Source organism: Melanerpes formicivorus, unplaced genomic scaffold (assembly GCF_026170545.1).
Source record: "Melanerpes formicivorus ecotype bairdi unplaced genomic scaffold, bMelFor1.0.p_v2 SCAF_8, whole genome shotgun sequence".
In the NCBI taxonomy this organism is placed as follows: domain Eukaryota; kingdom Metazoa; phylum Chordata; class Aves; order Piciformes; family Picidae; genus Melanerpes; species Melanerpes formicivorus.
This window is the reverse complement of record NW_027142360.1, coordinates 27,799,918-27,811,959: the sequence shown is the minus strand read 5'-3', so window position 1 is coordinate 27,811,959 and position 12,042 is coordinate 27,799,918. Positions and strand designations below refer to the sequence as shown.

At 58.5% G+C, this 12,042-nt stretch overlaps 1 protein-coding gene across 1 annotated transcript in view; it reads left to right on the top strand.

Annotated features, from left to right (window-relative positions):
• The window catches only part of FGD6 (FYVE, RhoGEF and PH domain containing 6), a 71,313-nt gene that overhangs the window by 48,834 nt on the left and 10,437 nt on the right, over window positions 1–12,042 (top strand). Inside the window, exons 6-12 of the mRNA XM_068142853.1 lie at window positions 533–684; window positions 1,740–1,896; window positions 3,148–3,235; window positions 8,249–8,299; window positions 8,925–8,983; window positions 9,081–9,152; window positions 10,135–10,203. Coding sequence (XP_067998954.1) covers window positions 533–684; window positions 1,740–1,896; window positions 3,148–3,235; window positions 8,249–8,299; window positions 8,925–8,983; window positions 9,081–9,152; window positions 10,135–10,203 — 648 coding nt within the window. The remainder of the gene's footprint in view (window positions 1–532; window positions 685–1,739; window positions 1,897–3,147; window positions 3,236–8,248; window positions 8,300–8,924; window positions 8,984–9,080; window positions 9,153–10,134; window positions 10,204–12,042) is intronic.

Below are 12,042 nucleotides of genomic sequence, written 5' to 3'. Positions count from 1 at the left end.
CGCGTCCCGAGGGCAGGCTGTAAAAATCACGAACAACAACTCCGTTATGCACACAAGGAGCACGAAAGGAAGGCTGCAGCCTCCAACCGGGGGGATGGAGGCAGTCCCGGGGGAGCCAGCCGAAGCTGCAGAGGAGCAGAGCGCAGCCGGTGCCTGCCCTGCCCGGGGGCAGCGCCGGGAGCGCCGGCAGGGGGACGCCGCCGGCCGTGCTGCCGCCGCTGTGCTGCCGCCGCTGTGCCGCTGCCGCTGTGCTGCTGCCGCCGCCGCCGCTGCCGGCTGTGCTGCTGCCGCTGCCGCTGTGCTGCTGCCGCTGTGCCGCCGCCGCCGCTGTGCTGCTGCCGCTGTGCTGCTGCCGCCGCCGCCGCTGCCGGCTGTGCTGCTGCCGCTGCTGCTGTGCTGCTGCCGCCGCCGCCGCTGCCGGCTGTGCTGCCGCCGCTGTGCTGCCGCCGCCGCTCTGCCGCCGCCGCTGTGCTGCCGCCGCCGCGGGGGCTTTGCGCTCACGGGAAGGGTTCTCTCCTCTCTCTGCCTGCAGGATTTCCGGGACGCTGTGGCACATGCCTCCAGGCAGCTTGGGAAGCCGGTGATCGAGGACAGAGTCCTGAACCAGATCCTGTACTACCTACCTCAGCTGTACGAGCTCAACCGGGACCTGCTGCGGGAGCTGGAGGAGCGCTTGGCTCACTGGTGACTATCGGTGCCGGGGCACCGCTGCCCTCGCCCCGGGGAAACGGCTGGGGGCTGCTGGGTCTGGCTTCTCCTCGTGTTCTGTGAGCCTCCTTAAGTGGCAGGGCTGGCTCTGGAAGCACAGGAGACAGTCGACCACCTTAGATGCACTTCTCACCGATCAGATGAGGAGAAGGCAGCTCGGGGGAGTTTGCATACTCGGAGTGCATCTGGTTGGAAGGGACCCTCCAAGGTCATCTTGTGTGGAGAGAGGGGCAGACAGCAAGCCAGGGCATGATCTTAGCAGTCACACCTGGTGATGTGCAATGCCACTTCTGACTCAGAGTTCTGGCCCCTGTGTGGGCACGGCCAGGGCACTGCTTTCAGGAGAGGAAAAGGAGGCTGGCCTGGAGCCTGCCTGGCTGTGAAAGGTGGTTGAGATCTGCTAACCAGACACAGCACTGGCCCACAGCCATAGTCCCACTGCATCCATTCTCAGGTGCACTGGTGGCTGCAGGCAGACAGAGCCCACTGACAGAGGGACTGAAGTGGGTGAGGACTGTGATGCCATGCTTTCCGTGCAGGCATGGGGACATCCAGGCTGGGCATCAGGAGGAAGCTCTGCACAGTGAGGGTGGTGAAATACTGGAACAGGTTGCCCAGGGATGTGGCTGAAGCTCTGAACCTGCAGACATCCAGGCTCAGCCTGGCTGTGTCCCTGGGCAGCCTGCTCTAGCTGGAGCTGTCCCTGCTGCCTGCAGGGGCTTGGACAAGAGGACCTTTGGGGGTCCCTTGCCAGCCAATGCAATGTGTGTGACACCCAGCCTGTAGTGCAGGGGTTCAGTGGTTCCAGACCATTGCAAGGAGCTGCCCATGAAGTGGTTGTCACCTGAGACTGGTGTGCTGGGCATGTGCCTGGTAGGGTCTTCCAGAGCAGCTGCTGAGGTGGGGGTCTGCCTGCTGAGCCTTCTGCTCAGGACCAGGACTGGCACACCTTGCTGTGAAGAGCATCTTTTGCTCTGGTGTTCAGGTGTGCTGGTTTTAGCTCTTCCTGATGACTCTCCTGTTGTTTCCAGGCTTGACCACCAAAGGATTGCTGATATATTTGTGAAGAAGGGTCCCTACCTAAAGATGTACTCCACCTACATCAAGGAGTTTGATAAGAACATTGCCCTGCTGGATGAGCAGTGCAAGAAGAACGCAGGGTTTGCCACAGTGGTCAAGGACTTCGAGGTACTCTGCTCCTCTCTGCTCCTCCAGAAGGCTTTGGAGGCTATTCTTCAGTTTGCTTGGGATTTGGGGCTTGGGGGTGGGGCTTTGTCTGCAGTCTTGGCTTGAGGGTAGGGGCAGAAAGGCAGCAACTCGGATTGTGTGAAGTAACTTCTGCTTCTGGCTACCATTGTGAGATGTGATGCAGGGCTTTAGCCTTCAGGAACTGCACCACAGATCCTTCCTGCCTTAGCTTTGTCCCCTGGTGATGCTGTGCACTGAGCAGCTGTCCCACTTCCAGCAGGTTTACCTCCCTAGCACACCACAGGGCAGCAGCTTACCTGCAGGAGTGGTGTTTCATGGCAGCTGGGGGCTGTGAGAGGTGAATCTTCTCACCCCACATTGCTGGGAGGTTCACAGCCAGCACCTTCAGCAAGCAGAAGAAAGCTGATTCGTGGCCCCCAAAGCACTGCCAGACTTTTACACAACTCCCCTAAAGCAGAGCACCACAGAACTGCTGGGGTTGGAGGAGACCTTTGAGATCCCCAAGTCCAGCCTCTCACCTAGAGCTCACCACTGTCAGAGCCACATCCCTCAGCACCACATCCAGGCACCTTTTAAAGCCCTCTAGGGAGGGAGGCTCCACCACCACCTCCCTGGGCAGCCTGTTCCAGTGCCTGGAAAGAATATCTGGAAGAGGAGGTGCAAGCTCCCCAGCACAGGATCCACCCCCAGTGTGCAATTGCCTCCTGCCATGGGCTGCCCTGGGTGCTCCCTGCTCTCTTGGCTGACAAGTGCGTGGAAGGGCTGCAGCCAGTGGGCAGAGACAGAGCTTGAGGCAGAGTCAGAAAGGCCATTTTGAGGCCTTTGTGTTTCAGGAGCACATTAGGTGCCAGCTCAAGATAACTGACCCTTCTGAGCATGGCTCTTCTGTGCTGACTGAGAGGTGTGGATTAATCAAACCTGCCCTGAGCACTGCTGCCTAATGGACACCAAGAGGGCCTGCAGAGGAGCATCTTGCCCTCACCACTGCCCTTTCCTTCCTGAGAAGCTTCACCTCCCTTCTTCATAAGCAAAAGCATCTCTGGCATCCATGGCCTGTGAGTGCTTGCTGCAGGCTTTCAGCTGCATTCACTTCCCACCGGGGGGTGCTTGGTTGAGGCTCAGGCAGCAGCAGCTGCTGAAGAGAGGTCAGCAGCTCTCTGGCACTGCCTTGGCTTTTGCTGGAGGCCCTGGCTGCCACAGGTCCCTGCTGAGCTTGGGTGTTTCTTTCAGATGAGCCCCCGCTGTGCTAGCCTGGCCCTCAAGCACTACCTGCTGAAGCCAGTTCAGAGGATCCCTCAGTACAGGCTGCTGCTGACAGGTACAGTCAACCTCCCCTGCAGGCTCCAGAGCCCAGGCCTCACACCCCAGGAAACCTCTTCCCAGGCTGCTCTGCCCAGCTGTGAAGTCTTCAGACAGAGAATCATTGAGGTTGGAAAAGACCTCTGAGATCATCAAGTCCCAGCCCAGCCCCACTGCCATGACCACCAAGCTATCTCCTGCAGGCCTGCTGCAGAGCAAGGCTTGGGTTTAGCTGCCTGCTCTGCTCCCCCTGCAGGGAGAGGCACAGCCAAGGTGCTCCCGTTCCAAACGCTGTGGGGTGGTCTCTGATGGTAGAGTCCTAGATTGACAGCAGGGGTTGGGTTGGAAGGGACCTTAAAAATCATCCAGCTCCAGCCCCCTGCCATGAGCAGGGACCCCTCCTACCAGCCCAGGCTGCTCAGGGCCTCACCCAGCCTGGCCCTGAACACCTCCAGGGAGGAGGCAGCCACAGCCTCCCTGGGCAGCCTGTGCCAGGCTCTCCCCAGCCTCACTGCAAGGAATCTCTTCCTCATCTCCAGTCTCAGTCTGCCCTCCTCAAGCTTCAATCCACTGCCCTGCATCCTGTCACTCCCAGCCCTTATCCAGAGTCCCTTCCTGGCTTTCTTGGAGGCTATCTTCAGGTACTGCAAGAGCAGGAGAAGCTCTCCCCAGAGCCATGCAGCACTGCTTGGAGGCCATGCAAGCTGTGCTGCTTTTTGTCTGTGGCAGTAGAAGCCAATCACTCCCTCGGGGGCTTGGGGTGCTCCTGCTCTGCTTTGGGGCTGCTGCTTTTGGGGGGTGTTTTGTCAGGGGCTTTGTTACTCTGGGTGGGGGGTTGGCATTGTTTTTAACAAGGAAAAAGGTAGGATGGGAGATTGGAGCTAGGGGAAGGAAGTGAAAGCTGTCTGCTCAGCTGGGAGCTTCTGCAAGCAGCTTCTCCACCTCTCCCCCACCCAAGGGCTTTGTCTGGAGGATCCATTCTCTGGTAAAGGCAAACCACAGAGCACCTGCCTTCAGTGCCAGCTTCTCATGAGTGCTGCAGGCTCCTTCCAGGGGCCCTGCAGGGTGAAGAGCTGCCTTGGCAGTGGGAGATCTCTGGCCCCTGGCGCTGGGCTGCTTGGGTGACCTTCTGCAAGTCCTCTGCACCGTCCCTTGCCTTCCCTTCCGCCGAGGGAGGGCACCGATGGAGGCCTCCTGTGCAGCCTTTGGAGATGTGCTTGGTGTGGGAGGGGGGAGGCTCCTGTAAGGCTTTGGAAGTGCTTGAGGCATTGTTCTTGAGAGCCACTGCTCCTCGATGAGCCACTTAAAAATAGCCTCTGTTTATGGAGAAGCTGCAAACTGAAATGCTGGCTGACCTTTTTTGTTTGCCTCTGAGGCAGCTCCTTGGCATCTCCCCAGCAAGTCCTCACGCTGCTGGCTGCTGGGGGAGGCAGGCTCCGGGCAGCTACTCGGTGATTAGCATTGATGTTTGCATGTTAATGAGCTCATTAGGGTAACTGGGGTGGAGAGGAGGGGGGCAACCCTTCCTGAAGGGACTGCTTCCTAGCAGAAGATCTCAGTGACTCTCACCTGGTAAAATCCACCCAGAAAATGGCACTTGGGCAGCTGCTTGCTGCTGAGGAGGAACTGGCCTGAGGCTGCTGTAGGGCTTGGCAGGGCAGGGTCAGCAGAGCTGGGGGGAGGGGCAGTTCAAAGGGGCTAATTAAAAGGGTTGATGAGGATGAAGTAAATGCCAGGGGCTGTGTGCATAGGGAAGGGAGAAGGGGCAGGAGGGGATGGCACTGATTCCTTGTGCTCCTGAACTGCCACCGTGGCTGGAACAGGCTCCTTGAGGCCTGAGCAAAGACCTCACCCTGTGGTGGAGGAGGAGGAGGCTGCTGTGGCTGTCCCCAGGCTGTGGTCACACCTCTGCCGCTGCTGGGGGCAGCAGTGGGGCTGCAGTGCTGGCTGCTGATCTGGGAAGAGCATTCTGTGTTCTGTGTGTGAGCAACGCAGAGGTGAGGCCAAGGACCGAGGCGTGCTGGGGCTGGGGAGGGTTGCTTTGCATCAGCCCCCTTCCCAGCCTGGCTGGCACTCCTCTTGGCCTTGGCACCCCCAGGCTCCCACCTCCCTGTGGCTGACCCAGCTGCTCTGCCCCCTTCCAGCAGCCAGTGTGGCACTGAGCAGCCTCTCCCTCCACGTGTGCGGCACAGCTGCTGCAGGACTTGCCCCACACGGGCAGTGGGCTGGGCTGGGGGGATGGGGGGAGGCTGAAGACAGGGGGGTCTGTGGGTGGGAGAGGAGCAGGGGGGCAGCAAGAGTGCAGGACACCAAGCTGCAAGGCCTGAGCTGGCAGGGATTGTTCTGCTGAGCTGTGGTGTGGCAGGGGACAGCCTTGTGCCGGCAGCCGGCTGGGCCAGGGCCACCTCAGCAGGTCCCTGCTGTGCTCTGCAGTGGGGCTGCTGACACAGGCAGGAGCAGGGGGGCTCAGGAGCCAGGCAAGGAGGGGCCCAGCTGAGCTGTGCTGCTGTTGAATTGCACAGCTTGCCCAGGCCAGCAAGGGAGCTGCCACTTCTGCACATGCTGCCTGGGGGCTCCAGCCAAGGCTTTGGGGGGAAGCTAATTAGAGACCTCTGGCTTCACAGGGGGATGGGCAGAGGCTCACTTGAGCAGATGGTGAGGCTGTACAGTGGGAAGAGGCTCCTCAGTGTCACAGCATCAGCCTCTCTCCTCTGGTGCTCACCAGAGAGTCTTGCTGTCCTTAACTGGGGCACAGGGAGGAGAGGCTGGGAGAGAGCAAAACTAAGCCATTGAGCTTGGTGCTGCTTTGCAGGGCAGAAGGAGTTCACAGAGCTGCTGAGGCTGGAAGAGACCTTGGAGATCATCAGGTCCAGCCACTCACCCAGGGCTCACAGTCACCCCTGCTGCTGAGCCACTGACACCAAGCCACAGCCCTCAGCACCACAGCTTTGAAGCACCTCTAGGGCTGGGCACTCCACCACCTCCCTGGGCAGCCTGTGCCAGGCTCTCCCCACCCTCCTGGGGAAGCTGTGGATCTGTTCAGCTCTTCCTCTCCCAGCAGCTTCTTGCCAGCACAAGCAGCAGTGCCCCAGGCTGTCTCTGGGTTCAGAGGCCTGTGTCCACCTGAGCTCTGCAGTGGAACTCCTGGGGGCTGCTGCAGCACAAGGGCTCAAGGGCCATGCAGAGTGCAGCACTGCTGGAGTGTAGCTGGGGAGGTTTTGTGCCAGGTCAGACTCCTCTCTCCAGGTCACACATTGCCTGGTGAGGATCTGAGAGCCCTCTGAGGAGAGCAGAAAGCTGTGGGTGTTGCTGTGGCCCAGCCAGACCTCCCAGCACTCCCTGCAGGAGCCCCCAGCCAGTTCCTCTGCCTCCAACCTGCCCTTGGAGCCTCCCTTGGGTCCTTGCCAAAACCCCCAACATTCCAGTGCCAGCTCTTTCTCCCCATGTCCTCCTGGTGTTCTCCAGGCTCTCCTTGGCTGTGCCAGGATCTCTCACTCCTTGTGGAAGAGTTTTCACTGCAGAGCAGTGTTTCACAATTCCCTGTTTGTGTGTGCATAAGGAAAAGATTACAGTGCAGGGAGCAGGCTCTGAGGGGCAGGCTCTGAGGGGCAGGCCTGAAGCAAGACATCTTCTGAAGGCAGCAGCAGTTGGCTCCTGAGCCTTCTGGAGCAAAAGGATGAGTTTGGGTAGGGCAAGTTGAATTCCTTCACTCCCACTTCTGTAACTGAGAAGCTGAAGCTGAGAGGCTGCTGGGTCACAGCTGCTGGGCTCCAGCAGCTCTGCCTGCATCCAGTGCCTCCATGCTGAGGAGTGCAGCAGCCCTGCTGGCACTGAGCTGGGTGCTTCCTTGGAACTTGCTCTTTGGTTGCTGTCAGTGTTAAGCACCCCAAAGCTCTGGCTGTGACTTTTCACTGAGGATATAGAATCACTGAATGGCTCAGGTTAGAAGGGAGCTCAGAGCTCATCCCCTCCAGCCTCCTCACCATGCCCACAGCAGAGCTGCTCCAGCCCTTGGAGCATCTCTGTGGCCTCCTCTGGACTCTCCCCAGCAGCTCTGTGTCCTTCTGCTGGGGACCCTAGAGCTGGAGGCAGGGCTGGAGGTGAGGTCTGAGCAGAGCCCAGGGGCAGGATCCCCTCTGCTGCCCTGCTGCCCACCCTGCTCTGGCTGCAGCCCAGCACACAGCTGCCTGAGGGCTGCAGGAGGCACTGCTGGCTCCTGGGGAGCTGCTCAGCACCCAGCACCCCTAAGGCTCTTTCTCCAGGGCTGCTCTCAACCCACTCTGCACCCAGCCTGGACTGGTGCCTGGGGCTGGCCTGACCCAGCTGCACTTTGTCAATGAACATTGGCAGTGCATGTTGGGGAGCAAGACACCCAGGCAGGGAAGATCTTTTCTTGTCTGCTCATACATTTGGAGTTAATTTTATCTAAGTAAGAGAGACTTAAAACCTTGCATGGGTTGAGGCTGCCATCTCCTGGCTGAGGAACTCAACTCAGGATTGAAATCCAGAAATGGCAATTTGAGCATGGAGGCTGCTTGGCTCTTTGCTGCTGCTTGGCTCTTTGCTGTTTGCTGCTTGGCTCTTTGCTGTTCTTGTTGGTGAGCATTCACAGAACTGTCAGGGCTAGAAGGGACCTCAAGGCTCAGCCAGCTCCAACCCCCTGCCATGGGCAGGGACACCTCACACCACAGCAGGTTGCTCACAGCCACCTCCAGCCTGGCTGCAAACACCTCCAGGCAGGAGGCTTCCACCACCTCCCTGGGCAGCCTGTGCCAGGCTCTCACCACCCTCCTGGGCAACAACTTCTTCCTCACAGCCAATCTCAATCTCCCCACTTCTAGTTGTACTTCATCCCCCCCAGCCCTATCCCTCCCTGACACCCTCCAAAGTCCCTCCCCAGCTTTCCTGGAGCCCCCTGCAGACCCTGGAAGGCCACCATGAGGTCTCCTTGGTATAACCATCAGCAGATCTTGGATGACTTGTTCCTTAGCCCCTGCAGATTAGCTCTTTGCATTTCTTTTTCTTTGCACAGATTACTTAAAGAACCTTCTAGAAGACTCTGCAGACTACAGAGATACTCAAGGTAAATGTCTCTGCACACCCTCAGGTCTCTCAGTGGCAAATGCATGCAGGGTGCTCAGCCACTGCTCAGAATGGCAATGACCTCCATCAGGTCAGTGCTGTTAGCTGCCCTGCTGTCAGCAGAGCTGTTGGCATCAGCTCTGTGTGTGAGAGACTGGAACTGATTCTTGCCTGTCACAAACAGAAGCACAGAATGGGTTGGGCTGGAGGGGACCCCAAAGCTCAGCCAGCTCCAGCCCCCTGCCATGGGCAGGGACCCCTCCCACCAGCCCAGGCTGCTCAGGGCCTCATCCAGCCTGGCCCTGAACACCTCCAGGGAGGGGACATCCACAGCCTCCACGGGTGACCTGTGCCAGTGCCTCCCCACCCTCACTGTCAGCAATTTCTCCATCTCCAGTCTCAGTCTGCCCTCTCCCAGCTCAAAGCCCTTGTCCCTGTTGGCTGGAGGAGTGACTCTGCAGGGCACACTCCTTAAACCATGACCCAAGGGCTCTATGGCAGTGCTCCTGGGTGCACCATCAGGTCCTTGCATCTTGGCAGGATGTGGAAGGGCAGTGTCCTGCCAGTGCTTTCCACCCCAGCAGTGCCCATGTGTGTAACCAGAGCATCTCTGCTCCCTCCTCCAGATGCCCTGGCAGTTGTCATCGAGGTGGCAAACCATGCCAACGACATCATGAAGCAGGGAGTGAGTATTCTGCCTTGGGAGGCTGGGTGGGTGAAGCTTCCCCTCCTGGCTGCAAGGGCAGCCAGCTCCTGACTCCCCTCCTGTTTGCTGCCTGCAGGACAACTTCCAGAAGCTGATGCAGATTCAGTACAGTCTGAGCGGGCACCACGAGATCGTGCAGCCGGGAAGGGTAGGTGCTGTGGGTGCCCTGCAGCAGCCTGCAGGAGAGGGGCAGCTGCTGTGCAGGCTAAGTGCTGAAGCTGGCATGCTCCAGGAAGAATGATCCAGGCCTTAGTGATCTGGTTCTGGTGGCCAGATGAATGCTGCTTCCTCCTGCACCTGGGGTTTGTGACATTTCTGTGAGGAGGAGTTGCAAGGGTTGGAATGTGAGCCCTGCAGGCAGGGGCTGCTCCTCAGGCTGCACCTTGTGTTTGGCATGGCTTCAAAGCACTCCTGGGGGAGCTCAGGATGCACATAACCCTTCACCCTCTCTCAGAAAGGGAACCTGAGCCCCAAATCTTCTGCAGCACCCCAAGTGTAGACTCACAGAATGCTTGGGGCTGGAAGGGACCTCCGGAGATCGCTGAGTCCAAGCCCCCTGCCAGAGCAGGGCACCCAGAGCAGGGCACCCAGAGCACAGCCAGGAGGGGCTGGGAAGGCTCCAGAGGAGACTCCACAACCTCTCTGGGCAGCCTGCTCCAGGGCTCAGCACCCTCACAGGGACAAAGGTTTCCCTCCTCTTCCCCTGGCACCTCCTCTGCTCCAGCTTGCCCCCAGTGCCCCTTGTGCTGTGCTTGGCCATCCCTGAGCAGAGCCTGGCTCCAGCCCTGCACATCTTCATCCCCAGCACTGAGGGCAGCCCTCAGGCTCCTCTGCTCGCAGCTCCCTCAGCTGTGCTCACAGGAGATGTTCCACTGCCTGCAGCAGCTCTGTGCCCTGGGATGGACTCTCTCAAGCAGTTCCCTGAAGTCCTTCTTGAGCTTAAGGGCCCAGAACTGGACACAGTATTGCAGAGGTGGCCTCAGCAGGGCAGAGCAGAGGGGAAGGAGAACTTCTTTCAACCTAGTAGTATTAATAGTAATGACTCAAATGTGATGATGATGATGATGGAAAGGTGAGCTCCTGTGTGTGGTGTGCCCTGCAGAGGCTGAGTTGTCTCTTTTGGTTTCTAGGTGTTCCTGAAAGAGGGAACCCTGATGAAGCTGTCCCGGAAGGTGATGCAGCCTCGGATGTTTTTCCTGGTGAGCTGCTCTGTGTCTTGTGAGTTCCTGCCCCTGCAACTGCCAGTGCCTGAAGCACTGCCCTGCCCACACAAGCAGCTAGGAACTTCAGGCAGTGGCCAACATGCTCACCTGCTGCTGTTGTGCTTGCTGAGCTCTGAGTCAGACACCACCTGCTGCATTTTGACCTGAGCAGAGCCCCACGGCCCACTCCGGCCTGGGTCTGGAGCAGGGCTCCTCTAAACCTGGACTGCTTTGGCCAGAGGGCCTCATCTGTGCCAGTGGGGAAGCTAAAGCCATGACTCCAGCCCCTTTAGCCTTGCTGGGCCTGGGGTTGGCCTTACAGCTCTGCCACTGCTGCTGCCCCCTTCCCTCCTGCCCCCTCCTGCCCCTGCACTCCAGCCCATCCACACCCTGAGCAGAGCACTGGGCTGCAAGTTCTCTGCTGTGTTTTGGTGTGGAACTTCAGTGCCCCTCTGAAGTGTCTGTCCCCACTTGAACCTTTCACTCAGGACAGGGGCTCAGGGAAGCCACTGCTGCTGTGGGTGATTTGTGCCTGTACTGGTCCACAGCCCTGGCTGAAGTCTGTCCTGTGGCTGCTGGAGTGCAAAGAACTCTTTCCCTGGGCAGCACTGCAGGATGGATTCTAAGCTTGCAAGGGCCTGCCTTGGCCTCTGGAGAGGGCTTTGTAGCAGATAAAGCACAGGGACCACTGCAAATGCTATCAGTTAGTCCTCTCACAACTCTGCTGCTGCCTTGGGCTGACAGAGTCAGACCTCAGCCATGGGCTGCATGAAGCCAAGTCTGGCAGGATGGGAGCTGAAGAGCAGCTGCACATTGAAGCTGGTATCACTGACAGGGGGAAATGCTCCTCACAGGCTTGAACTGCTAAACCTTCAGCCTGCCAGGCTCCAAGGTTCTGGAAGTGCTTTGCCTTGTTCCAGAGGTTAAATCCAATGTGCACTGCAAGCAGTTCTTATACAGCATAGCTCTGGAGAGGAGAAACATTTCTGCCCCCTCTGACAGGCTGCTCCCTGCCATCCATGCCCTGTCTGCTCCTGTGCCAGATGCCTGTTTACAGCAGGGGGCTATAAATAGACACCTATTGTTAGCTGAGTCAGGCATGAAGGGCTCCTGGGGGCAGTCATGGGAAGTAGGAGAAGCCTTTCTGGACAGTTGAGCTCAGTGCTGCAGGAGCTCTGTGCTGCCAGTGAAGTGCACCTGAAATGATCTCTCTGGGCAGCCTCTGGTCATTAACAGCAGCAGTTCTGCTCTGCTCTGAGCAGCCTTTGGTCACTACAAGCAGCAGTTCTGCTCTGCTCTGAGCAGTCTCTGGTCATTAACAACAGCATTTCTGCTGTGCTCTCTGAGCAGCCTTTGGTCATTAACAGCAGCAGTTCTGCTCTGCTCTGAGCAGCCTTTGGTCACTACAAGCAGCAGTTCTGCTCTGCTCTGAGCAGCCTTTGGTCATCACAAGCAGCATTTCTGCTCTGCTCTGAGCAGCCTTTGGCCATCACAAGCAGCAGTTCTGCTCTGCTCTGAGCAGCCTTTGGTCACTACAAGCAGCAGTTCTGCTCTGCTCTGAGCAGCCTTTGGTCACTACAAGCAGCAGTTCTGCTCTGCTCTGAGCAGCCTTTGGTCACTACAAGCAGCAGTTCTGCTCTGCTCTGAGCAGCCTTTGGTCATTAACAGCAGCAGTTCTGCTCTGCTCTGAGCAGCCTTTGGTCACTACAAGCAGCAGTTCTGCTCTGCTCTGAGCAGCCTTTGGTCATTAACAGCAGCAGTTCTGCTCTGCTCTGAGCAGCCTTTGGTCACTACAAGCAGCAGTTCTGCTCTGCTCTGAGCAGCCTTTGGTCATTA